This window comes from Furipterus horrens, unplaced genomic scaffold (genome assembly GCF_987537825.1).
Source record: "Furipterus horrens unplaced genomic scaffold, mFurHor1.1.pri manual_scaffold_10, whole genome shotgun sequence".
Classification (NCBI taxonomy): Eukaryota; Metazoa; Chordata; class Mammalia; order Chiroptera; family Furipteridae; genus Furipterus; species Furipterus horrens.
Genome location: NW_028327180.1, coordinates 97,192,114 through 97,217,733, shown reverse-complemented (window position 1 = coordinate 97,217,733; position 25,620 = coordinate 97,192,114). Strand labels below are relative to the sequence as shown.

At 43.5% G+C, this 25,620-nt stretch overlaps 1 protein-coding gene across 1 annotated transcript in view; it reads right to left on the bottom strand.

Annotated features, from left to right (window-relative positions):
- The window catches only part of RANBP17 (RAN binding protein 17), a 223,965-nt gene that overhangs the window by 34,798 nt on the left and 163,547 nt on the right, over positions 1 to 25,620 (bottom strand). Inside the window, exons 20-23 of the mRNA XM_090288573.1 lie at positions 20,548 to 20,636; positions 12,957 to 13,064; positions 10,720 to 10,802; positions 1,821 to 2,035 (exon numbers count right to left, since the gene is read on the bottom strand). Coding sequence (XP_090144699.1) covers positions 1,821 to 2,035; positions 10,720 to 10,802; positions 12,957 to 13,064; positions 20,548 to 20,636 — 495 coding nt within the window. The remainder of the gene's footprint in view (positions 1 to 1,820; positions 2,036 to 10,719; positions 10,803 to 12,956; positions 13,065 to 20,547; positions 20,637 to 25,620) is intronic.

The window sequence follows — 25,620 nt, the reverse complement described above, 5'->3', positions numbered from 1 at the left end:
AGCACTGAAAGGGCTCTAACAGGAATCTCTCAATGTCCAGAAACCCTAATCTGAAGCTACAGCGTAGTATGTCCTTTCAATTTTCCCTTATACGACTAACACTTAAATGCAGGGAAAATCTCTATGGTATGGAATTTAGAAGACTGAATTATTTTTCTGGACTGGAGCTAACACTGAATAGGACCTAACAGTGGCTTGGCAACCTCTTTTTTTCTTTTTAACACCAACGAATTTGCTGTTATAATAGGATTTAGCATTATCATCTGCTGTCTTTACACAATGCCAACCCATCTAACTAAATCATAATTTGGTAAATGTCTTAATTTGGTATAGGCAAAAGGTAAGTACATGAGAGAGATACCTGGAAAAGCTGAAATGAAACTCAAACTAGTATCCAAAAAAAGCGTACTCAGAAGAGAAATAAGCCATAGTAGTATTTCGTAAAGAGAGATTAAGTCCACGTTCACAAGAATTACATGGTGCGCTTGTTAAAAACGCAGTTTTCTGATCCCCACTCCAGACTTGCTGAATGAAAAGCTCGGGAAAGAGGTCCCAAAAGGACAGTTTTAATACGTACACGAAGGGAGCCTTAGGCATCGTCAATTTTGGGAACTACTGAGGTAGAAGTTTGCTCATCCATCAGAAAGAAGATTAGAGATGTTCCTAGAACCACGCTTTTTTTTTGATGGACCTCAACTGCAGTGATGAGTCCCCTCAACGAGGTGGCCATAATGCAAGGCTGATCCGACTCGTTTTACTTTGTACTTCGGTCACCCTGGCAACCTTCCAGATGCGTTCCATTCCACTACAGAGGCTCAACCACTTTGGCTTGAGATGTGGCTCTGCTGAGACCAGTTAGAACTGTAGAAGAGGGTACCACTACTCCATCAGAATGTCAAGGAGCACTTCGCCCACAGGCTAATGAAGGCCCCCCGGCCCTTACTGGTAACCTTGGGGTGGGAGCAGGTGGGAAACGCCTCAACTATGCCTGAGTGTGACCTTGGCTGTGGTACTGAAGTAATTACTGTAACCGCACTGGGCATGTATTAGCTTTTGTGTAATCAGGCAGAGATGTTTTTTAAAAAAAAATCTGATAATAAAACAGTGCAGTGGAGGAGCTTGGAAATTTGAATTTTCAACAAGCACCCCACGGTGACTCTGATGGGCCGCAAAGTTTGAAAACCATGGACATAAATCATAGAAATTAGATGGTAGAGCAGAAAAGGGACTTAAGAGATCACCTTGTTTAATTTAGTCATTTTAAAGGTGAGAAAATGAAAGCCTGGAGAAATAGAGATGGTGATTGATGTGTGGTAAAGGACCAGTGAGTGGCAGAGTTGAGACTGTACACTAGGTTGCTCAGCTTCCAGTTCGGCACTCTGTCCGCCAGACCAGAATTTTAGAGGACGCGAGGCCAGGCGGCCGGGGAAGCGTTCAGAGCAGCACTGAAGGAGAAGATGCTGTGGCCAGCCCTGCATCTTCTGCCGGAGGAAACACACACCTATGCTGGATTAGAAGTACAGTCGTAAGCGATTAGCTGAACTTGCTAATTACATTTTCTCGAGGTGCCGAATCTGCAGCACTCTGGCTGACTAATTTGTCAGAAGGTGGTAGCTGCAGTTTTCCAAGTGCACAGTTAATTCTATAAACACAGCCACTGTAATTGCTCAAATTCTCTCAGTTAAATCAAGACGCTGTCCTAAAACATAAAGTGTCCTGGCGCTGTCCTAACTCCCTGGGCTTCATGATCACAATTCCAAGCCTGTGGGGGTGTCACGCCATGTTTCACACAAGGACTCCCAGGACGCACGGTTGCTTACTAGCAAGTCACTGTGGGACACTGACAGCAGCATTTTGACAAAGGCCTGGAGTACATTGTCAAAATGGTTGTCCCCGTACAGCTTGAAGACGCCAAAGCTGACATAATTTCCACACAAGGCAGATTTGAGAGTTGAGTAGCAGATGGAGATGCCCTTGAGTTTCATTGGATAAATCTGATCTTTTGAGAGGCTCCCCAGGGACAGGATCTGATTACCTGTGTGAGGGTAAAAGCAGAGAGAGAAAGCGCTATAAGGGGATACAATTCAAAGCAGTTATGCGGCACACTATTTGACATTTTTACTTTCCTCCTTCCGTTCACTTCCCCCTCCCATTGTTCCAAGAATTACACCATTCATGGACTGAAAATATAACTACTTAAGGCAGTTTACCCAAGAAGTACAAATGGCCCAAGGAAAATAAATCAAGGGCATGAGAAAATATTTTATACTTTTATCTGGATGCATACCTAGATACATAAAAATTCACTGAGTTTTACTCAAGATTAGTTCACTGTATGTACTTTAATATATCTGTTACCCATTCTTCAATAAGATGTCAAAAAAAAAAAGTAGAAGTAAATAACCAGCTAAGTCAAGAGAAAAGATAACCTAGACCGAGATAAAATTACTCTAAATTCTGGGGTGAATTTTCAGCCTTTTTATATAAACTTGATCTTGAGTTACTTCACTTTGAGGAGCCTCATAGGTTTGGGATATGAATGAAATGAAATAAGACACATAAGTTCTCGGCACAGCACACCATAAACGTCACTTCCTTTTTCTCCTTAGGTTCTTTTACAGACGACCGCTTTAAAAACTGTATTTAAATTCCATGTTGACCACCAAAAGACAAAGAAATGTTTTTATAATGACCTTAACCTTTTTACTAGGTATGTCAGTAGGCTTTTTCAAAAAACATAAAGTTGTACATGTTTCTTAGCTCTGCTTTTTCCTGTTCAAGTTAAGTGCTGCTTCTAAAATTGAAACTAAATTCAATTTACAAAATTCAGAGGTCCTCTGTTGTGGTTTTGTACTGTGTCAACTTAGCTGAATGAGGATTAAGTTTCCCGAATTCGTTTCCCTGGATGGCTGTGGGCAAGAGTTGGGCAAAACAGAAATTTGTGTGAGACAGGGGAGGCCACTCTCGTTAGAGACGGAGGGAATCAGATTAGAAACGCCACCGGGTTTCAGTCTGTCCTTGCTCTTTCCTGCTCCGTGACAGGAACTACCGGCCATGCTGCCCAGCGACCTCAAGCTCACTGCCAAGTTCCTGGCAGCTCACTTACGGAGCGGCAGCTCTGCAGAGGGGACAGCCTCCCACTGACTTCCATCCCACACGACACTAGTCCCCTCTCTCCCCGCATCCTCTCATGGCCAGCAACAGCAGCTGGGTGCATGCAGCTTCTAGGTTGTCCTGCCAGGTCCAACTTGTCTTCCACGCCATTGTTTCAGACGGGCAGATCAGTGATTTTCCTCCTGAACTTCCAACTCTCCCCACTGGACCTATTTCCCCATCTTTGCCCAAGTTATACAAGGTCTAATTCCTAAAGTAAGTTTCCTATTCCATACGTGTCATAGCGCTCGTTTCCCGTTTGATCCCTGACTGATAGGTTTATTATGGTAACCACAGGTGTACTAGGAGGCTAAGAAGGACCAGTACTTCTAGCAGACCATAAAACAACCTTTGGCCTGCCTTAGTGAAACATTTCCACATACACGTTTTCTTCTGTGCAAAAGTAGAATGAGTAATACTTTTGAAATAGAAAATGCTTATCTCCTGGTGCTCAAGTGCCCTGGCAGCATTCCCTGGGGGCCAAAGAGGACTATGAATAGAAGTGAACAAAGAAGACACACACACACACACACATACACATACACTCACAGACACGGTGCTGTCCGTGGTTACCAGAGAGGAAGGGGGTTGGGGTCGGGAATAAAGGTAGAGAAGGCTTGGCCACACTGGCGTTTCCTGCCTCCAATTCAGCTCTATCCAACACCACTCACTGAAATTGGAGGCCCTGCCCTCAAAAAGCTTCCAGTCTAGCCATGGACTCACGCTACTGTGAACAGAAGTGACAGGGCTGAGGTTTGGTCCTATGGTTCCTCTGCAGGTATGACAGCCCCCCTCCTGTGCCTGTCCCGCCCCATGCCTGGAAAATGCTCCCTCCTTCCTCCCCAGCACCGCTCCCTAAGAAGGAGGGGGGTCTGCGCTACACTGATGGGCAGCTGGGAGATGAAGGCATTGCCAGCCTGGCAGCCACCGAAGCCAGTAACAGTTGTCACTTTGGCACTACTGTTGCAGCACAAAAGGAAATGATACTTCCCTTAATGAAATAAACTTTCAAAGTTTAGAATCAAAGGAAAATTTGTAAATGTTTCCCACTGACTACATCTGCCCATAACTGGGGGTGGGGGAAAGACGCGCTATTACCATCTTTTTTTTTTTTTTTTAACTTTTTTTTGAAGATTTTATTTATTTATTTTTAGGTGTAGGGGGGAAGCACCAATGTGTGGTTGCCTCTTGCGCGCCCCCAACCGGGGACCTGGTCCGCAACCCAGGTTGGTGCCCTGACTGGGAATTGAACCCGCGACCCTTTGGTTTGCAGGCTGGTGCTCAGTCCCCTGAGCCACAGCAGCCAGGGCTGTTACATCTTCAACGTCAGACCTGGGTGAGCGAGGTGGGTGCTGAGGCTGTGCGTCGGGCCTGGGAAAAGAACGCTGTGGACCGAGTGGCGAATGCGGCCGAGGCAATCACGGGGCAAGGCGGCTCCGTGCTAGGAGCTGCCGTTCTTACTCTCGCACATGCCGCGCAGGGCAAGAGACCTACTAAATCACAAGGGAAGTGGCCTGGGAAATACGCAAAGAGGACGCCTGATAGAGCTCATGTGGCTTATTAAAATATTTCCCTCATTATTAGCGTATATTAACTGCCTGGGTTATGGAGAAGCCTTTTTCTTGCTTTTGTCTGGGCTTTTGGTTGGCTTCCAGCACTTACAAGCATACAACTCTCAAGACCTAGATTCAGAGCGGGAAGTATACATAAAGATGCAAAATTTCCTCCTTTCAGGTCTAGTTTTTTAAAAACATTTTTCCTCCTGACCCTCTCTCCCAGGAAGTCCTCCTGCGCAGAAGCAGCTCCCTACCCATAGCGAGGCCTCCGCCGGAGAACTGTGTAACGGGAACATTCTAACTGAAGACAAACATCGTTCATTACCACGCGGTGAGGATCCGGGGCGCGCCCGGCCTAGGCTTTGAACCCCACGTCTTTTCTCACGTCCTGGGTGTCTGGGCAGACTGTCATGCTCTGTCAGTCAGTTTCTTCACCTATGAAATGAGCCTAAGAACAGTGCCTACAGCTCACAGGGCTCCAACGCGGAGGAGAGGAGGAGCGCGCAGAAGGTGCGTTCCCCAGGAACTGGCAACGCGCTCAGCCAGAGTAAACTCCGACAGCGCGTGGCACTGGGTGTCACTTCCTTCTCCGGTCTAACAGCCCGCAAGTTCACACGTGGGGGGCTCCGGCCAGGGAAAGGGGAGGAGGTGAATGGCTGCAGGGGTCCCAGTGTGGTCCTCTGCCCAGCATGCTGCCAGCTCTCTGTGCCCTTACAAGACCCTCAGGGAAAAAGGCACAAGCGATAGGGCCCTCTCACAGTTTGCTGTACCAGCAGCACGAACAGCACGCTCAATCCATTACATCGATTTCCCTTTTCTTTTTCCCTTTTAATCTCTAAAATTTTAAAGTGAATTTGATCTTTAGCTGACAGCTATATAGGCTGAATGTCTTCATTCATCATCGGAACAGTAATGGGGAGAGAACCGCGTGCTTGCCGGTATCCTCAGTTCAGGCCACGCTCTGCAAACCAACCCCTGGACGTAAACACTCTGGGTGAGAACGGAGGCTGTGAAGCCCGGAGAGGAATAGGTTTCCCTTGCAGACGGGAAAAGACGAAAACGATGCGGTGCTGACGGCGCTGTGGGAGATGAAGGCAAGTGCAGGGAATGTGAACCAGTAAAACCAGTGTAACGATACAGCCGGGTGGTGCCAGTCCAGGTGGCCTAGGGATCCCCCCGACCCCGGCACCTTCTGCAAAACCCAGTTAGAAAACCACCGGTCTGCTATCTAGGTCACAGTAAGTAACAGTGGCTTGTACTTAACAAATGCAATTTACGCACATTAAGTCACACCTTACATGTACCTGGACCATATAGTACTGCTGATGAACTGCGCTGTCAGTTCTTATGTATGACGAATAACCGTAGCTTGTTCTATTCATTCTTAAAGTTCAGATTTTTATACATGGAACTTTCTTACATCAGGTACAGCAGTCCCTCTCTATATCGCGGTTCGCTTATCACGGCCTCACTGTATCGCGGGATTTTTAAAAATATTATATTTAATTATTTATTGTGGATTTTTCGCTATATTGCGGAATTTTGTGGTACTGTGTACAGATGTTGTTAAAGTGACGTAGGTTTAAGAGTGTAGAATATGTTTAAGAACGTAAGTAGTGTTTATAAAAGTGTGGAAAAGGTTAATAAGGGAGTGGGAAAGGTTAATAAGGGACTGGGAACGGTTTATAAGTGTGTGGGAAGGGTTTATAAAGCCTTAAAATATATATAAATACTAAAATAAATGTAAGGTTCCTACTTCGCAGATTCTCACCTATCGCGGGGGGTCTAATGTAAAACTCGCAATGAGTGAGGGATCACTGTATCTAAGGAAGGAACAAAAGCAGCTCCATCGGGGCCAGCCTTAGGAAAACAATCACCATTTCTCCCTCTGTGCACTCTTCAACCAACAGATGTCACCAAAGATACCAGTACCCGGAGGCAAAGGGGAGAAAAGATTAGACAAATGGAAACTGAGCATAAAAGACACTCAGTTCTTAAAACCGAGAAGTAGGTTTACAAAGTAATAACATTTATTACACTGCATGCAACATTTTAACCAAAAATTTAAGAAAGAAATTTCTTTTATTAAGTTGGTTAGGCTGAACAGATCACAGCACTAAGTTTTGAAATACGCATTCTTGAAGCAATTTAAAACTCATTAGAAATAATAGGCTTGGGCTAGTAGAAAATGCGGTAAAATTTAATCCGCATCCAAATGTTACCTGGGCTGTACAAACAGGAAATTGTTCTGTGCTACTGTGGCTAACCTCATCGCTGACCCTGAGCTGTAACGGCGAGAGCAGCCGAGAGCCGAAGCAAAATTAAAAACTTACATCAAAGTATATCATGACAGAATGTAGATAAATAAAACAGCATATCAAAAGTATTATTTTTCTGCCAGTCTCATTGAACAGGGAGGTGGAGGTAGTCCACAAAATAAACAGCCAATCGGGTGTGTCTGGCAATGCATCCTGCCCCCTCCGTACACCGGCAGCCCCTGGCTACCCAAGTATTGTCCATGAGAGGCGTGCAGAGGGAGAGCCCGGTGCGGCTGGGGACAGGAGGGATCACAGAGTGACCTAGCCTTTTCCCTCCACAGGCTCCCCCTCCCCTCCCCTTGGCTTACCGAAGAAATAAATAACGCTGGCCCTTCCGTGTCCACCCAGCCACTATCCCTCATTTTCCAGACTCCTGGGTGGCAACCACATGGTCTCCCTCCAATGAGCAGGTTAGAACCTCCAGAGGTAAGCGCATGGGTAATAAAAGATTACAGAAGGCAGAGAGAGACAAGATCAGCTTGGCTGATGGGGGCCAGCCCGGGAATCAGTGAAGGCTGAGAAACATTTTTCTATTATTCTATGTGAAATGCATGTGTCAAGGTCACTGGTGACAAAGTTGAAGGACATTTTTCCACTGAGCCTTGATTTCCTTTAAGTTTTAGGATGGAAATCACCGTACTTAAAGGAAAAGTACTTCATAAAAAACATCTAGGGCACACTCTTCCTTTGGCAACTCCCAAGTGGCAAAGAGAAATATGGAAGACTGCTGCCTTAAGTCACACAGATTTCGAATGAACTTCCAATTCAGCTACACACTAGCTCGGCATGATCTGGCAAATCTCTCCTTAACCTCTCTGAGTGTCAGTTTCTCCCCAACAATAATAGCAGCTAACTGGTCTAAGGGCTTGTCATGCAAAATCTAATTGAATCTTTATAACCACCTAAGGAAGTAGGTATTATTTTCTGTTTAACAAGAATCTGAAGCAAAAGTGGCTAAGCAACTTAACCAAGTTCCAATGACTGGTGAGTGGCAGAATACACCTACCTTGAGGATTCAACAGCTAACATATATAGTACAGGAGTGGGCATCTAATAGCTGATTAAAAAGTGGAAGTTACCATTATTATTAATACAAACTGGGGAGCAGAGGGTCAGCCTAATCTCCCAGTCTTTCTTTAGAGTAAGAAAACGTCTTACTGACTTTTCTTCTCAAGAATGCTTTGAGGGCTTTTCTCTTTTCCATTCCACCTCCTTTCTCTTCTTCCTTGCCATCCTGTTTCCATGTGTCTCCTCTTGCTCTTCCCCCCAAGTAATCCTTACATAGGTGTTTTTCTCAACTTCTGCCTTTGTCTGTGCCAGGCAATGTGACAGAGGACTGGATAGCTTTTGGAGCCCACAGATTTGGCATTGTTCTGAGGTTACTTTGTTGTCACTTGCTGGACACACATTCTTCTGTTCTAGATACCCAGTAACACTCTAAGAGGAAGATGCCACTGCTCTTATCAGCCCCATTGCAATAATGAATAAACCTCGAAGGAAAAATTATACTTAGTGAAAGAACCTGGATCCAGAAAGAGGGAAATGAAAGATAAATTCATGATTGGTAATAGGAATCTAACATTCAAATAGTTATAGCTCTACTGACTACTAAGACATTAAAAAAAAAAAATTCTTATGCATGTATTGTTTCATAATGGAAATTATTATTTTCTTTTAAAAAGTGAGGAAACAGAAACTAAGCACTTGGAACGGGTAGAAGGAAGCTGAGCAGCACGGGCCACGTGGGAGGCGTCCCTGGACGAGAGCGGCGGGGCTCGTGAGACCCTGACCAAAGAGAGCAGGCGGAGCGCGTGCAGGAGAACGGCTATGGATCGAGGAGGGGCACTGCCACGGGCAGGTGCTCGGGGTCACAGCCTGTGCCAAGTCCTGTCCCCAGAGCAGCCCGATTAACTGCCTCTCACGCTAACGGCACAGGTAGGGCGGCAGGTACCGTTCATCACAGCTGGCCCTCTGCACTGCGCCCGCAGACTCAATCACCTACGGATCTAAACGAGCCAGGAACAAACTCTCAGGAAGTTCCAAAAGGCAAAGCCTGACCTTGCCACACACGGCGCGCCACGTGCAGGCAGACTCTGCTGTGGCCTACGTGCAACCACAGGCCGTAGGCGAGTCCCATGCCGTCTTATACAAGGGCCTTGAGAATCTGTGCGACCCCTGCACATATGGAGGGGTGGCTGAATCCCTCCCTCATTTTACAGTGCAGGAGAAAACCAGGCACAAAAGCTGTAGTGTCTTAGCTGAAGGCCATGGAGTTAAGAAGGGCTGGTGCTCAGATCTTTTAATCTCCCAATTATGCTTTTTCTAAAGTCCCACGCTCTTGGAAAATGGTCCGGACACATATCTTTGTATAGTAAGACCTGGAAGGGGATTAGATACACACCGGAAGTGTGGCAAACGCTACTGCGGTTACGTTAGAAGGGGTCCTCTTTAACCTTTAGGAGGCAAAGCATTTCTATGTATGTGACTGGTGTGCCCATTTGCCAGAGATGTGAAAGCCGTGGCCGCGTAGCTGCTGGCGGAGATGAAAATGACGGAGCGCAAGGTCACTGTCTTTGATTAGGTGCTTCCTGTAGTTCCCACACACTTACCATCTCCAACTGCAAAGAGCAACTGTACGATTAGAACTAAGCATTGTAAACAGAAGCCTGTAATGCCCCAGAATATATTCCTAATTAATGTAAAAAAATTTAAAACAACTGTTTTTCTGTCCTTACAAAAATGGGCTTTTATTTTAAAAAAGTAATATGCTTTTAATGGGTGTTCTCGCTCTCTCTCTCACAAATACACAAACACAAAATAAAGAAGCGTTACAAAATTTTGTAAAATCTGTTTCAAGGCACTCAAAAAGATATGTAAGAATCACAGGCAATTTTTGAGACCAAATGTAGTTGGAGCTGGCTACTGGCTTGGGAAAGTAAGGAAGGACAGGAAGAAAGAAGAGGCGTGACAGAGGACACAGGGAAGCACGTCTCGGAGACAGCCCTGCACAGGGCCCAGCTCATACGCAGTGTTCTGTCAGCGTGCGGCAAACCAGGGTCCAGAGGACCCCTATCCATCCTGTCCCCAGTCCCTGGCTACAGAAAAATCTCAGAGTTGGTAACTTCATTCACGAAGCTCTCAGAATAGGTAAGTATTAAGGTCTATGGTAGTTATAAGGCCCACTTCTATCTATTAACCCATTTTTTTGACTGTAATTGAATAGAACAGTTTTTACTATTGAACTCTGATTCCAGGGGTGCAATGCCCCAAGTCCCTACAATACAGTATTTACTATTCTTTACCAGGATATTTTCCCAAAATTTAGTGCTGGTTATATACTGGTCTAGGCATTCCTTCACCAAAGACAGCAAAGTCCCTGACAGAACTTTTAGCAATTTTGAATATGCTATAACTTTTCCATATTTTACCTAGTGCATTCCCTCTGCCCACTGACACTGCAGTTTTATCTGCAAGAAATTCATCAAGTTGGTCAGGGACAATTTGCAGTCGGGGGCATCCTGCTTACTTCTCCTGATGCCAATATGATAGCTACCTGGCTTTTTGCAGTCCTATTACCCACTTCACAAATGCATACAGATATGAAGTTCAAAATAACAAAATAACGAACATCTTTCTTTCCTCCAAAGAGATAAAGTTATATTGCAGAGACAAATATGGAAAAAGATGCTCACCATAAGTGCAAATCATTTTACTAGCCTCTCTGAAGAGAAGAATTCCATTAGGAGATGATACATCAAAATTCAAACGCTGGGATCTGAGAAATATAGCAGAAAATTAGACTCTCTGTGCAGAAAAAGAAACCACATATAGATTTAAAATGCCTAGCACTTCCACTCATTAGAAGTAGCAGTAGTACAATTATCCCTTTTTAAAAGTGCCATTCATTAACATATGCTAATTTCCTCACTAGGAAGATACTAGGACAATTCAGAAAAGTTATTTCTACTTATTTGCTGATTCGAAGAATTCACTTTTTATCTCTCAAAACAATGTGCTGACATCCTGTATCACAAACCTCTCACCCTTCTCCTGCCGTGCAAAGTGGTGGAGAGATAACAATAGAGACCCCCAGGTGTGTATGTGTAAGTTTATGTAGACACCCGGACAGAGACTGACATTTGAGATCTCCTGTTGTGCCCAAAACACGTCAAAAACCGCTAAGGGCCAGACAGGAAACCTAGGGACTGTTATTCCTGCACATACGCATAATGACTCGTCTGATACTTCAAGCATATTTCAAACTCATTAAATTATATACAGACTATAGTTTCCATTGCACACACCTCAAGTAAAGAAAAACAACCCCCAGAAGTCCTAAATGACAACAATTTTACTGCCCTGGTTCCTGGTAGGCAGGAGGAGAGTAGGAACAGGGTAAGGGATGTGCCATCCTGATATAATATTTGCTTTTTTAACATCGCTTTGGCTTTAGTTGGTTCTAATGTGCCTTGCTGCTGTGCTGTCAAGAAATGATATATTTCTAAAAGAATTAGCAAAAAATGTGAAACCAGGTCAAAGAAATATCAAAAAGCAAAGACATTCGCTAAAGTGCTGTTAGCCAGGACTAGAATGAATTATTGCTTTTTCATGCATTCTCAAAATGCTTTAGAATGAAGTTCAATGATAACTGATTAGAAATATTACTGTGAACTTTTGATTGTTGGTATATAATTCCCGAATAAAAAATGTATAGACATAATTCACATCAGATTCTAGAGAAACACAGACAAGATGACATATTTTCTGAGATATCAATAGGTAGTTGTTAAAACAGATGTGCTAGATATAAATTATCTGCCTATGGCGGATATAAAATACTTCACAGTATATAATGCAATGCCTTTTCCTTTAGCATTAAATGTCATAGCAGTAATATACAATAGCAATTATCTTGTTGAAAAAAATTATAAGTGAATAGAAACTAAATTTCAGATATAAAATACATAGCTATCTTTCCCTTAGCATTTAAGTCACCTATAAGAATGGTTAAAACAAAACAAAACTAATAGCTTTCAAAAGAATAATACTCACACATTTATTTATTTGCCAGGTATCTTTCCACCTCATTTTAAAAATATTTAGGTTACTGCTGGAAAAACCCAGCACCAGAGATGACACTGGAGCTGCAGTCCACAGCCCGGTCTGAACGTCTCCCGTCCAGCATGCAGTTTACAAAAAGGCACTGATGAGACAGGATGACTAAGTGACAGGTAATTTGGTGCTAAGCCATGTTCTCAATGACATATTTTAAAGAGGTAAACCAATTACCTTACTGCCATTTTTTTTCTTTTGGCTACATCTTTGTCAATATTTACATGCTGAGTTACTGAATCTCTGCTGGTCTATGCAAATCATAAGGTCAACTTGGCAATTTCTGGAAGTGCTGTAGTTGATATTTAAATAAAAACGTTAAGTGCATAAATCACCCACATAACAAGCACCTTGGTGTAGAAGAAGAAAAATAACTTAGGAGGCAAAGCCAGGATAACCCCAGGGCTCCTGACAAACTGTGTCTTGAACTGCTCCGGACTCCGTTCCCTTATCCATAAAATGAAGCATCTCAATTCAGAGGCCTCTAGACTTCTTTCCAGCTTTAAAACTCTACAGAATTGCAGTTAAGCAGTGAGACAGTTAAAATAGCTGCCCTTCCTCCGTTTTGTGTCTTTGATTATTTTCAGTAAGGGGGGGCTGTAGTCTTCTATTTTTTTCCAGCTCCCACGTACACCTAAGTATACTATATTCTTTCTCCCAAGAGGACTACGTTTATGTCTCTAATTCTATGGCTATCACTGAACATCTTGTTTTGGTTCCTAGGTTCTTGCTACGCCTTGATTAGTCACACCTAAAGCAGTGACCCCTGGACACTGTTGCCAAACAGCTGGTTTTCGCTCCCCATCACACCTCTTACCTGTTTTGCATCAGCTCCGCCATAAGTTTTAAGATCGGAGTGGTACACGCCGGCTCCCCATACCACCGCTCAACAGCCCTCTGAAGGAGGGGAAGGTATGCTGGGTACCTTTTATAGAGCCTGTTAAAGAATTTAAGGGTCAAAAGAAACACTGTTCTTGAAAGTGTCACTTAAGGAGGAAAAAAGGAACCCACATTTGTTCTCTGATTAGTGCAAAAGGCAATCTTATAAATCACTCTCCATAACCTGCACAGCTGTTTTTGAGACTGCAGATGATGCGCTTATTTGTAACATATCCCATATACTATACTGGATTATTCTTGGCATGCTCTATAAATAAAACACACATTTTAAAGGTCTCATATAAGTAACACATTTAAAGAATTATGGTTAATACTGTAGAAAAATAAATAAATTTAGTTAATGAGGATAAGAACATTTTAATTGTTATTATTACCAGACTTTCTTGGGTATCAAACTATTCAAGGAATAATGTTGCTCATTATGAAATTTTTAAAATACATAAAAGTAGAGGGAACTAGTAAAATAAACCACATGTATCTATCTCCCAGCTTAGAAATTACATAATTTTTTTCTTTTTCTTTTCAAGTTGTTGACTTGCTCTGCTTGGATCCGCTGTAACTAAAGAACATGGGGGATGTTAACTTCAAGAAAACCTTTGAGTAATGTCTCATCTACTCAGTGTTGCTAAAAGGTGGTCCCATATACAGACACCCAAGGAGAAATTCTCAAATGCCCTCATCAGTACCAAGGACCGTGTGCCTCTCCTAAGTCACGGCTAAGACCATCAGAACCCGGAAGACGGACCTGGCTCCGCTGGCCCTTTGACCCCCAGCCGGCCAAACGGACACGGAAATGGAAAGGTAAGACCCACACCTGCAGCAGAAGACCCTCTTGCCATGCCCCGACCTTCCCTTCCTTGTCCTTTTCCTAACCCCCAAGCCTCGCTCTCTGGTGCTTCCCAGTGCCCTAGTCTTTTTGTTGCAGATGCAGTGCTGACCTGCGTCACTTAATGGTGTTCTGCGTGACGTGGGGGGAGACCGCCCCAGTGGAACAGATGACCGTTTTCTTCCCTGCTCTTAGAATAAACGTCAAGCTCCGTAGCATGGCGTACAAGGCCCCGTAAGGTGCGGCCCCTGCCGACCTCCAGTTTCATTTTCAACACTCCCAGCCTAGGGGGGTTCAGCCATTCTTAATTCCCTGCCAACCTCTGGGGGCCGCTTCCCCTGGCGAACACATTCCTGCCTGTCAACACCTTGCTCAAGCTTCGTGTCCCCTGGGATGACGAAACCGTCTCTGTTTCGTCTAAAGGCATCAACCTCTTCTTCCTCTATGTTCAGAGCACTTGGACCACATCGCTCCTAGAACAGACTATTAGGGTTGGTTGCTTGTGCTGTCTGTCTGCCCCTCAGATAATGAGTTTCTAAAGGGCAAAGCCCTGTCCTTCCCTACCCTGTCCCCCAGATTTCAATACAGGTGTCAAGTGTCCCAAGAAGCCTCCGTGACCGCCCCCCCCACCCCCCCGCACACACACAGCACAGGGTCCGGAGTGTCCTGTGCGTGGCTAGCGCAGCACCTCGTCTCCATTATATGCTTTTTGAGGGCAGGGCCTAGGCACTCCTTGTACGCATGGACCTGGCACAAAGTACAGTCCAATAAATACCTGTTGCTGTAAACTCGTCAACCTCAAAGTGAGGGGTAGCATCTTTGAGTGGAACTGCCTATTTAACTCTTTTAAACTGTGTATTTTACTTTGAAGCTTCAGGAAATAATTCATATAACACTCAGTGAGAATAAGCCCACTACCAGCTTAAGAGTGGCATGCTCCTTACAAGCACAAAAAGCAATACTCTGATCTCCCTAAGACATACCATGTTAAAGGCAGTATTTGCTTAGAGTAAAACAATTTACTTAAGTGTTTATTGAAGGCTATTCTCTAACTGTACTCACTGTTTTAGACTCTCCAGAGATACCAGTGAACCAAACATTAAAAAGTAATCCCTATCCTCATAGACTTTATATTCCAATAAGGGAGAAAATAAACAAAATAGATGTGTAATATGTTAGAAAGCCCTACAAAGGAGAATAAAGCGGGGATGGGAGGTAAGAAGCAAGTGTACATGTGAGCGTGAGATTTCAGCTGAATGAGAACAGAAAGAGTAACATCAATGCACTTGACAGTTAACTCTGTTCTGGCTATTGTTACATAATGGACTATTTCCCCCTACCAACTAGAAAATGTGTTCTTTTTGATAGAGGGCAGATACGATGTGCTGGGGACTCAGCTGGGGGCCAGGGGGCCAGGGCAACGGGTGCTCAAGGTCTGGAAGGGGGACACACCGCAGGGATGCTCCGAGCAGCAAGATTCTGAGGCAGGGCCGGAGCAGCAGGGTGAGAACACATCCCACCAGGGACCTCCCGCGCACATCTGCAGTGACCACCGGTGAGAGAGCATCTGAAGGGCTCATCAGAAGACTGGAAAGACCCCAGTGTCGGAATCTGAGGGTACCCTAAGCTCACGCAAGCCCCATTGCTAGGCACTCTAAAGGCATTAGGACCACCTTCTTTTTCAGAGCACAGTGCATCCACTGCGGGATGTGGCCGGGGGACAGGAGGGGACGCTTCCTTCCCTGTGTGGACCGGGAGCGGTGCCAGCAGCTCTAAGATGCTCCTGACCGAGGGGACTGCCACGGAGAATGTGAGGGATATTGGAAAGCAGAGGAGAGATCTCTCAAGCCGGGAGGTTAATAGGGCTTCAGAGAGAGAAAGCCAGACTCAGATTACAGGGTGAGGATCAGACCCCACTCTCGATGTTCCTGTGGGCTCGCGAGGCCTACGCACGGCCGACGACAGGAAGGCAGCGGCGGCCCGTAGGTAGAAGGGGCGCAGACCTAATTGCTTGCACCCAGATCTTCCCAATGAATTCCCGAGGTCTACATCAGACAGGTGGAAAGTCAAAAGCATGACAGATAGGATATTACCTTCTAAGATGCCAAATACAAAAAAATGGGAAGTACGTGAGATTTGTTTCTTGACAACATCCATCCATCCACCTACCTACCTACCCATCAGTTATTAGGACTTACTATGTGCCAACCCCCCCAACCCCCCAAAAACTAATGAGTAGAAACATAATTCTTTCCCTCTGGGCTTTCACAACAGAGAAAGCATCGTAATATCCTAGAAGACAACAAAAGAGTTGCTGCCGAAACCGCTGGGAGGGCAGGAGCAAGCCCGCCAGCTCAGAGCTCCTTTGAAAGGCGGCCGGGAATGTGAAACACGTGTTCTGTGGCGCGGGACGGGGAGCGCGGCTGGCGCCACCCCCCCCCACCCCCCACCCCCCCCCGGCAAATGCCTGCCCATCCATCTTTCCACACGAGCCCGACCTGCACTCCTGGGGAAGCCTGCTTTTTGCCAGAAACGCCAATCCCTTCCTCTTACATGTTCACGCGGTCCTTTCCACGCATTTTTGATACAACACGTTGATTGTTTATTAGTTATTTGTCATATCCACGAAACTGTAGCTTCTAAGGAGCAATCTGTGGGACTCATTCCTGTAAAGAGCAACCCTTTCCTTCCTTCCTCATGCCTGGCACGGAGCACTAAAAAAGGAAATGCTTGCTGAACAGCGATTTCTCAGGTTTACTTTCTTATTTCAGTTTGTCCAACATACTGATCGTTATTTTGTTAACACTTAATTCTGATTTTGTTAGTCAATCAAAACAATCAATTGCTTTATATTACCTATGGAGTAAGGGTCCAAATTCCTTAGCCTGATACCTGAGGGCCCCAGACAGCCCACCTGTATTTCCGACCACGAAGTAAGTGGTACTTATAACAAAACACCTTCTCCACTACTCTGTTCTAAACCCGTGCCTTGACCAACTGAAAAGATTTTACTTTTCAGCCCCAGTGGTCCAACCCTACTCATCTGACAAGATCCAAAACAAACGTCACCTTTACAGAGCCTTTCCTGAGTCCCCAGCTCAATGCAATCCCGCCCTCTGTATCTTTAAGGCCCTTATTACCTTTTATATTTTACTACAGTCATTTATGTAGAGAACTAACCGAGTCTATTATAAACCATATGCTCATTTTGGGGTAGGATTTGACCCAAAGTAACCTACCCCCTTCCCACAACCTGACAGGGACCTTAGCCAAACCTGCCAAACGGCTGAGCGAGCACGGCTCCTTTGCTTCTTCCCCATCAGGGAACGGGCCTCGGCGACAGCGGAGGGGCGCTTCCTCCGCGCCAGCACCGCACCGGGCGCTTCCTAGACGCCAGCCCCTCACTGGGCAACACAACCGAGAGAGACGCGTTGGCAACCCTGTTCTGTAGAAGGGGACCCTGGTTCTGGGGCGGTAAGCAGCGCACCCACGACCTCGCGAGAGGCCACGTGGTGGAGCCAGAGTGGCGCCGAGGGCTGTCCGGTCGCAGAGCCCATGCCCGTCCCCGGAGCCGGCTGCCTTGCCTTGTCTCCGTCTGCTGATGCAGATTAATACACAGAACGGACGGCCTGGCTGAGACAGTGGGCTCAGAGGGCAGAGGACACCTAAAGCACTAGGAAGAAACAGTGCCGTACCCGTATTTTTTTTTTTTTTAGTTTCCCTCTGGATTTTTGATACTTCCATCTAAATATGATCTGGGAAGTTTAAACACGGCGACTCAATACCCGGTAAGATGAGGTGCTTTTCTATTGTCGCATCCTCACTGTCGGAGCGAAGAAGTACATCAGCGGGGCTTCCTCAGCGCTCCAGCAGCGGGACAATCTATCAGCACGGTTGCTAGGGAGTTTCAGGCGATCGCGTTTTGGAAGGACAGAGTGATGAGCAATGCAGTTTCTGTAGCGCTTAATGCAGTCAGTATTTATAGAAATGTTTTTGAATTAAATAGCTAACCACTAAAATAGCATTTTATCAAACAATCACCATAAATAAAATGCATTTTGACGGTAAGATGACATGTGCTCTTATAGGACGTCTCTTCTGCATGCTAAGGACTGTGTCACAAATTAAAGAACACACATTCATGTGGATAAAAGGCAAATAAACCTTCCCCAGCAGTAATGTGGGAATCACCACTGACGTTTTGACATATCAATATTTCAGGAAGAATAAATGACTTTCATATCCATGTTTTTTTAATCATATACTTATTCATTTTTACATTACTAGAATACTTTGAAAAGAATCTGTATTTTATCACCTGAAACTGCTTAAAGTATTTCAAAATATTTTAATAAAGCTTTTTGAATGATCAAATAATGTAACTTTTAAACAAATTTTACTATTATTATAAATATTTGCTCTTCATCCCCTGGCCCAAAGGAAAACTATAAATCTTGTCTCAACAGAATGAACACCATTTATCATATTCATTTTGTTGTCAATACAATTATGAAAAGCCTTTGGCCTTTTCCCAAGGAAGCTGATTTGCTACTGAAACTCAATTATTATAAGCAAGGCCTGGGCCGGGCCACCCGCCTGGCAATCCGACCCACCTTCCTGCATAGCTGACACTTCGCCCTGCGCCCCTGACCCTACGAACATCAACATCTATGGTCCGATGGGGGAGACAATGGCTTCTAGTTCAAAGCGGAACGCTGTCCCAAGGTTTTCTGTCTGCTGTTTTCTGCCATCTGCTGGACAAAAGTGTCCCTTTAGACAGGTGCCAAAAAGAAGGAGCTAAGTCAGGAAATGGAAAACAGCCTTAATTAAAAACTTCCATTACAATATATTCTGTACATTTCAGGCAGTATCAGTTATGGAAGATATTTCTATTCTCTGACACTGAGGGAGAAGGTTCTGACCCTGACCCTTGGTTAATAAGACTGTTGATGAGGAAAACATGGAACATTAATTGCTGGACATCCTAGAGCTGTAGCTTGATTTCAAGATCATCATTAATTTTAAAGTGCAAACACAGGATTTTATGATTTTTCAAGTAAGTGGAAGTTTTACTTTGTTAGCTATTTATGTTTAGAGGAATAAAAGGGTCACATGTAATTCTACTTTATCATTCACAATTTAAAGAGTTGTATGACTTTCCATGTTAAAATCTAAAATCTCTGTAAATCTACTTTATCTAAAGACATACATGATCCCTCAATGACATGGAACATTACCTCGAACTCTTTTAAAAAAAATATTTTACTTATTTTTAGAGAGAGGGGAAGAGAGGGAGAAAAACATCGATGTGTGAGAGACACATCAATCGGTTGCCTCTCACACACCCCCAAATGGGGACCTGGCCCGCAACGCAGGCATGTGCCCTGACTGGGAATTGAACCAGCAATCTTTTGGTGTACAGGATGGTGCTCAATCCACTGAGCCACACCAGCAAGGGCTCTAACCCTTCTATGAGCACATAAATCTGATGAAGTAGGTCTTACTAGGAAAATGTAAGTCAGTATTCAAATTAATGTTAAAAATTAAAAGAAACATAAGAGTTCTTTCTAAAATATGCCAGGTGCCCAGCTGGTTATTTTTTGGGCCATAACTGTTAAGACTGCCTTAAAAAGGTTTCTTTTACAATTTACGAGGGAAGTTTGGAGAAGAGTTTGAAAGGAGCAACTGAGAAATAGCGCAACTTAAAAAATAAAATAGCTTTAAAGCTTCTGAATTTTTCTTAGGTGCTCTGATGGTTTCATGTATAAAGTCATGAAAACTTTATCTTATACTTATATGACTTGCATAAATTGTCACCTTCTGTTAGGATCAAAGAGGATTCATACAATACTATTAAAATAATGTTAATAACAACCATTTAAGACTATCCTACATGTTTCAGACATTATACAAAGTTGCCCATTTTAATGGTCACAATAAGCCACGGTACTGCACGTCTCCTCTATAATAAGCCACGGTACCAGGTGTCTCCTCTTTCAGACGAGGAAACCGAGACTCAGAGGGGAAATAACATGCCAAGGTTCACACAATAAATGAAGAGCTGGGACTTCTGACACCCAAGTCCATGTTCTTCTCCCTCTTAGGTGATGAAACCTTTTTTTTGGGGGGGGGTGATGTTTGTTTCTTTATTGATTTTGCTGTCTACACAAAGCCTTGGCAAAGGTAAATTTATATACACAATGAAAAACCCTCACCATTTATTCCCCCCTTTCCACATCCGTTAATATTTTTATGATGAGGAAATACTGCAGCACGATGAATTAAGCCTCCCCGAAATCAAGTGGTCTTCTCAGCCCTGCTAATTAAGATGGAGTAGAAATTCAAATCTCCCCAAAATGCCAAACGGTAGGGTTCCCTGGTCCTGAGTTAAAGACGTGAGCCCAACTACCCCTGCGACCCCGGCCTGAACAATCACGTGGGGATGTGGTTTCTGAGTTGTCAGTATCTGGAGGCACCAAAAGAACGACCTCTCCGGGCGGGGTCCCCGCCGCTGTGCCCGGTGATCTGCACTGCCGCCCTGTGCTGTAATGCCGCGCTGATTACACACGAGTTCATTTAGCCCGCTTCCTCTTCCCTACCGAGCCACACTATTAACCGAAAGCGAGGGGCCTGGCGTCCCTCTGTGCGCGGAGCTGGTATTGTCACAGTGTAATAAGGATACATCCAGTCGAACAGCATGGTGTAGCTGGTCTTTGTGTTCAGTGCAAAGGCAATCCCTCGAAGATCTCTTGCCAGCCCGATCAACATACGCTGCCAGTGGGAAAGAGACACAGTAATTGATTTTCACGTTAGCACAGAGCAGATGGAGTAATAATCAGGCAATAATGACCACATATCTGATTTTGATTCATTAGCTAAAATGTCTCGCTCTGATCCTTTTCTCTAGAAAACCACAAATGTGCTGACCAACTCTACTTTGAGTCTTATAAATTGAGTGAAGTCATAATTCTAAATAGTGTGGGAACATGTAGATTCTTAGTATATTTTGTTTCTTAATAAAGACAAAATAGAAAAAAATGGATTGATAATTCCATGAAACAGAAATGCACAGAGTCTAGACATGACTTAATAATAGCAGATCTTAACAACATTGGCTTGCATGAAAGCAGCCCCACTATGCAATCTGAAATCTATCTTGGAAGCACATTGGCATTTTAAAGATTCCCCAAGAAAAACCCTGAGTAACTCAGGACAAAATAAAACTGCCCTGATTACCTCCTGATACCATGACACACCTAGGGCACTCACATTCCCCAGGGGGGACAAAAAAGGAGGTGTAAGAAAAACAGTTCACTATTCGATGTCTGAAGACTTGATATTGAATTCCAGCTTTACATTTTTATCTGTGAGTCTTAAAGCAAGGCAATTTAGCAGTCTCAGTTTTCTCACCTATAAAAGGGGCTAATCAGACCGCTTCCACAGAGGCACTGGGAAGACTAAATCTAACAAATGCATGTAAAAATGCCTAACAAGAGCCTGAAATCATACTGTGTTCCATAAATAGTTTCTGAAAAACAAAAACTTGACTCTAAATTGGAAGAGATCTGATGGGTACTCTGGATGCTTAATTAAGCTGTCCTTAGGAGGATGCCTGGGAAGAGAAAAATAAAACCCACGAACAGATGCCAGGATGTCAGAACAAAGAACACACATGAACGTAACTGCAAAACAAGGGGGTGGGATAATTGAGACCCGCAACCGTGACCTCTGCAGGTATGGGTTCAGTGGGGCTATTTGCTAGCGACTGGTTTCTGAACTTCCCATCTGACCAGATTTTCTTTTTCCTCACACTTTGGTAATAAATGAAAACCTCTTTAGGAAGGTGTTTAAATTATCATTAAGGACTTGGAAGTGAATCATGACCCTCGGCTTATTGGCTGAATAACATTTCAAAGGGCCAAATAATAGTTTCTCTGTCAGGGTGCCTGAATTTCTCATCTTTCCTCCACCCACCTACAAGGTGACTCATTACAGCTGGCAGTTGTTTATAAGAACATTCAGTTTTACAGAGTGATGGTTATGTGAATTTCTGAATCTGTAAACCCTAAGTACCTGTTTCTGCTTCTTTAAATGGCTTACTCTTTTCTTCTCTCATAGTTCACCATTCCTTGTTTTTCTGTAATTGGCTAGTTTCCTACATAGTTCTCTCATGTGACCTGCTATTTCTTTTAAAAAACATTTTGCCTTTTATTTAACCTACTTTCACCACCGGGAACCCTGTTCCCCTCTTTCTCCACTTCCCACATTTCTCACGGCCTCCAGAACAAAACAGATCTTCTAAAAACCTTCTCGAGTAATTCTATTCTGACTCGTTAGCTCTGCAGTCTTTCTATTACATTGGCCTTTTTGGTCTCCTTCTATTACGTATGCCTACAGGTTACAAGCTACTCTTCAAATAATCTTCAATTTTCATATGGAAGTGGCACCCACCACTCAACTCTGAATTAGTCAATAGGCACCGAGAGTTACTTCCATCGTGACCAGTGCAAAGGGTTCGTAAAATATTTCAGATGATCCTCATTACACAAAAACGATTTCATCAAACATTTTTCTTCCTTAAAAGATGCCAAGTTAATTGACGTGCTCTCATTGACACAAATCTATGAAAGCCTATCAATATTTAATTTTAGAAAACGTTACAACAGAACAGAGTAAGCATTAAGAAATAATAATTAAATGTATGTTTGCGGTAGATTTGACTGAGCAGGAAAATGCAGCGTTAACGTTAAGAAATAGTTCTCTTATGCTCGAACAATATCTTTTACCTCAAAACAGCAAGAGTACTATGATAAGCTCCACAGATAATCAAACCACACTAAGGGAGCACTTTCTTGATAGTCAGAACATACCCAGTCCCAGTATGAGACGGGGAAACTGGTCAGTAGCGGCTCCACCAGCTACTGAACAATCTCAGAGGGACAGGGGAACCGACTGAAATTCAGGGGAGGAGGAGCCACAATTTACCATCTCATTTAAAATGGTACAAAGAGGTTTATTTGAACAGTTGCCCTTCTCCTACCCAAGTTGGTCAGCATGAGATGGATCTGCAAAGTGAGTGGCTGCTGCACTGTCCGTGAGGGTTCCTGGCGGGGGTGGGGGCAGCCCCGGGGTATCTCATCCCGAAGATTCCTGCTTGGGCAGCCCAAGGAGAGCCGCTCAGGGCTCCAGGCCGCTGCCTGGTGAACAGTTGTCTGCGTGCCAAGTGTGAGACGGATGGCCCGGGAAACAGCTGAGGTGCGGCTCCTTCCACCCTGACCCCCCAAACAGGGTTTCTAATGGAAAGTCTGACAGACCCTTTACTGTAGTGGCACTACTGGGGGCAGCTATAATATTATCCTCATAATTCTACTATATAATAACAACAAAGAAAAAGAAGGTGAAGGGTCATTGTGCTTTGTCTTTAGAATTAAGATGGCTGTCTTCATCCTTAAAGCATACTCTTAATTCTGGAGACACATCTTAATAACCTCTAAATAGTTCCAACAAAAGAGCCGTGTCAGAGGAATGAGCAGGCCCCAAGGTGTTTCAACTGGAGTGTTTTCATCTGCCTTTATTGCTCTATCCCTCTCCAGAATTAAGGCAATAACCTGTGATAAATTATTCAGGAACTGCTACAGGGATCAAAGCAAAATCATTCTGTTAAAGTGCTGTTTGCAACATTTGGCACTTAGTGCAAAAACTTTTAATGTGCGCATGCTGAAAATCAAGGATTTTAAATAATTTAACATCGTGGAGTTTACACGAAGGGACTAAAGATAGCAGGTTCCTATTTAACTGCTCCTCGTGCTCTGAGAAGTTTTCATTCATTTGCCTTAAAACGGATGACGTCAGGGTCAAATCAAAAATGATGCACGAGTCAGGGGCGTACTGGGCTGTATTTTACTACGGATACAATTATATGGCAAAAACATGTATTTTGAAGCATGCTTTAGAGCCAGGATTTGTCACAGTGTTTTCTTTCTTTTGCTCCTTTACTTTGAAGAGAAAAACCCTAGACAAAAATTCAATGTTCTCTTCATTTTTATTAGGACTAAGTAAGAAAACAAAGCTATAAATTCCAGAGTTTTGCAGCATTTCCTCCCGTCACAACCATATTTCATTTTGGCACCCCAGGTCCTTAATGTTTATGTTCATCCTGAAATCTGCATTTGAAAAATATCTATAAATAGGGAGTTAGAAAATCCTGGTAAGGGCTGCAAATTAAATGAATATGGCAGTCCTGAGGCATTTTCATAGAGATATTTTAACAGCATCACCTCCTGCGGATTGGAATACTAAATACTTTATTGGAGAACAAAACAGAACCGTTTTTATCTCTAGTACTTGCAAAATGAAGTACCTGAAAGCACTTCTGCATGTATTATTTATTCATCGTGATAGAAAAATAGCCTTAACCTAATAAATTACATTTAAAAGCATTTAGTGCGAAAGTTTTGTTTATGATAAAGCAACAGATTTAGTTCTTTCCTGGTGGCTTAAAGCACCAAGTGTCCTTTATACAAATTAGACAGATGGTGCTTACTGTAGAATTTACTAAAGGTCTGTCACAACAAATGCAGCCAAGCTGCATATTTAATCACTGCAGAATCTTGTCTACCTGCAGCTGCCAACTGCTAATCCAATTTCCCTGATAAATGTGGCAAGAGACACGATCAGCAATAAAGAGCATCTAACTCCATTTTCCTGCAGGGCGTCTTTTGATGAACATTTAGGACGGAAGCGCGGAGTGCACTGTGTGGCCTCGGTTCGTGGCAGCTGCATGCATTCTGAGGCACAGTTCTCAGGTTACTCACTTAATTCTGCCACTATCATTACGTTGCTATTGATCTCAGTAGCTGTTGCCTACCCAGCATTACTCTAGATGAAGCTGAATCAGGCAGTTATCATGCATCAAACTTGCTCAAAAGCCTGGAGATTTCCCCTTAATTACTTGTGATTTTATTTGCAAATACCGTTAAAGTGTAATCAAGCAGTCACTTTCCAGGGTCGTTAAGAACTTGCTGGTTTAGGGATATATCACTGGAACTCCATTAAAAATGACTCTGGGAAGATGGTTTCTATCAAACTAGATGGGATCACATCAAAGCGGGCTTGGAGTATAATGAAATCTTCAAATGAGACAAATGTGATTTTTATAAAGATGGTGTTTTTCAACCTCGCTTCTTTCTGATATAAAGGGCAGCAATAGCCACCGCAGAGCTGCAAAGATCTTGTTGGTCAGTAGAAATATTTGTACACCTAAAAACCATAGCTAGTCTGAAGAGAAACTCTGATGAAGAATTTCAGCAAGGCTATAAACACAAAGAAAATCTCTACAATCTTTTTGGTTTTAAAATTCTGTGACTATTGCATGCTGATAAACGCTCATTTCAAAACCTTTATTTCAAATTAAAAGGTATAGTACTGTATTGGGCTAATTATTTTTTGGTAGAAGAATTATCCTAAAATAACCATCCAAGGGGATCGTTTTTCTATTTGGCTTCTTACTGCTATTTTTTTTTTTTTTTTTTTTGGTAGAGAGAAGAGGAGCCGTGCAAAATGATAATATTTTGATCAACTTATTTGAAATAACGACAAAATACGACTCAAGTATCACCACCAACAAAGGTGCCTAAATACTCAGGAGTACATGTATCAGTCTCTTAAAAATAATAAGCAGTGTGAATCTATTTCATATGGCCCTGATGCCTTATAATTTCAGAAGATGCTCTTTCGATTTAGCAGACCTTGGGCT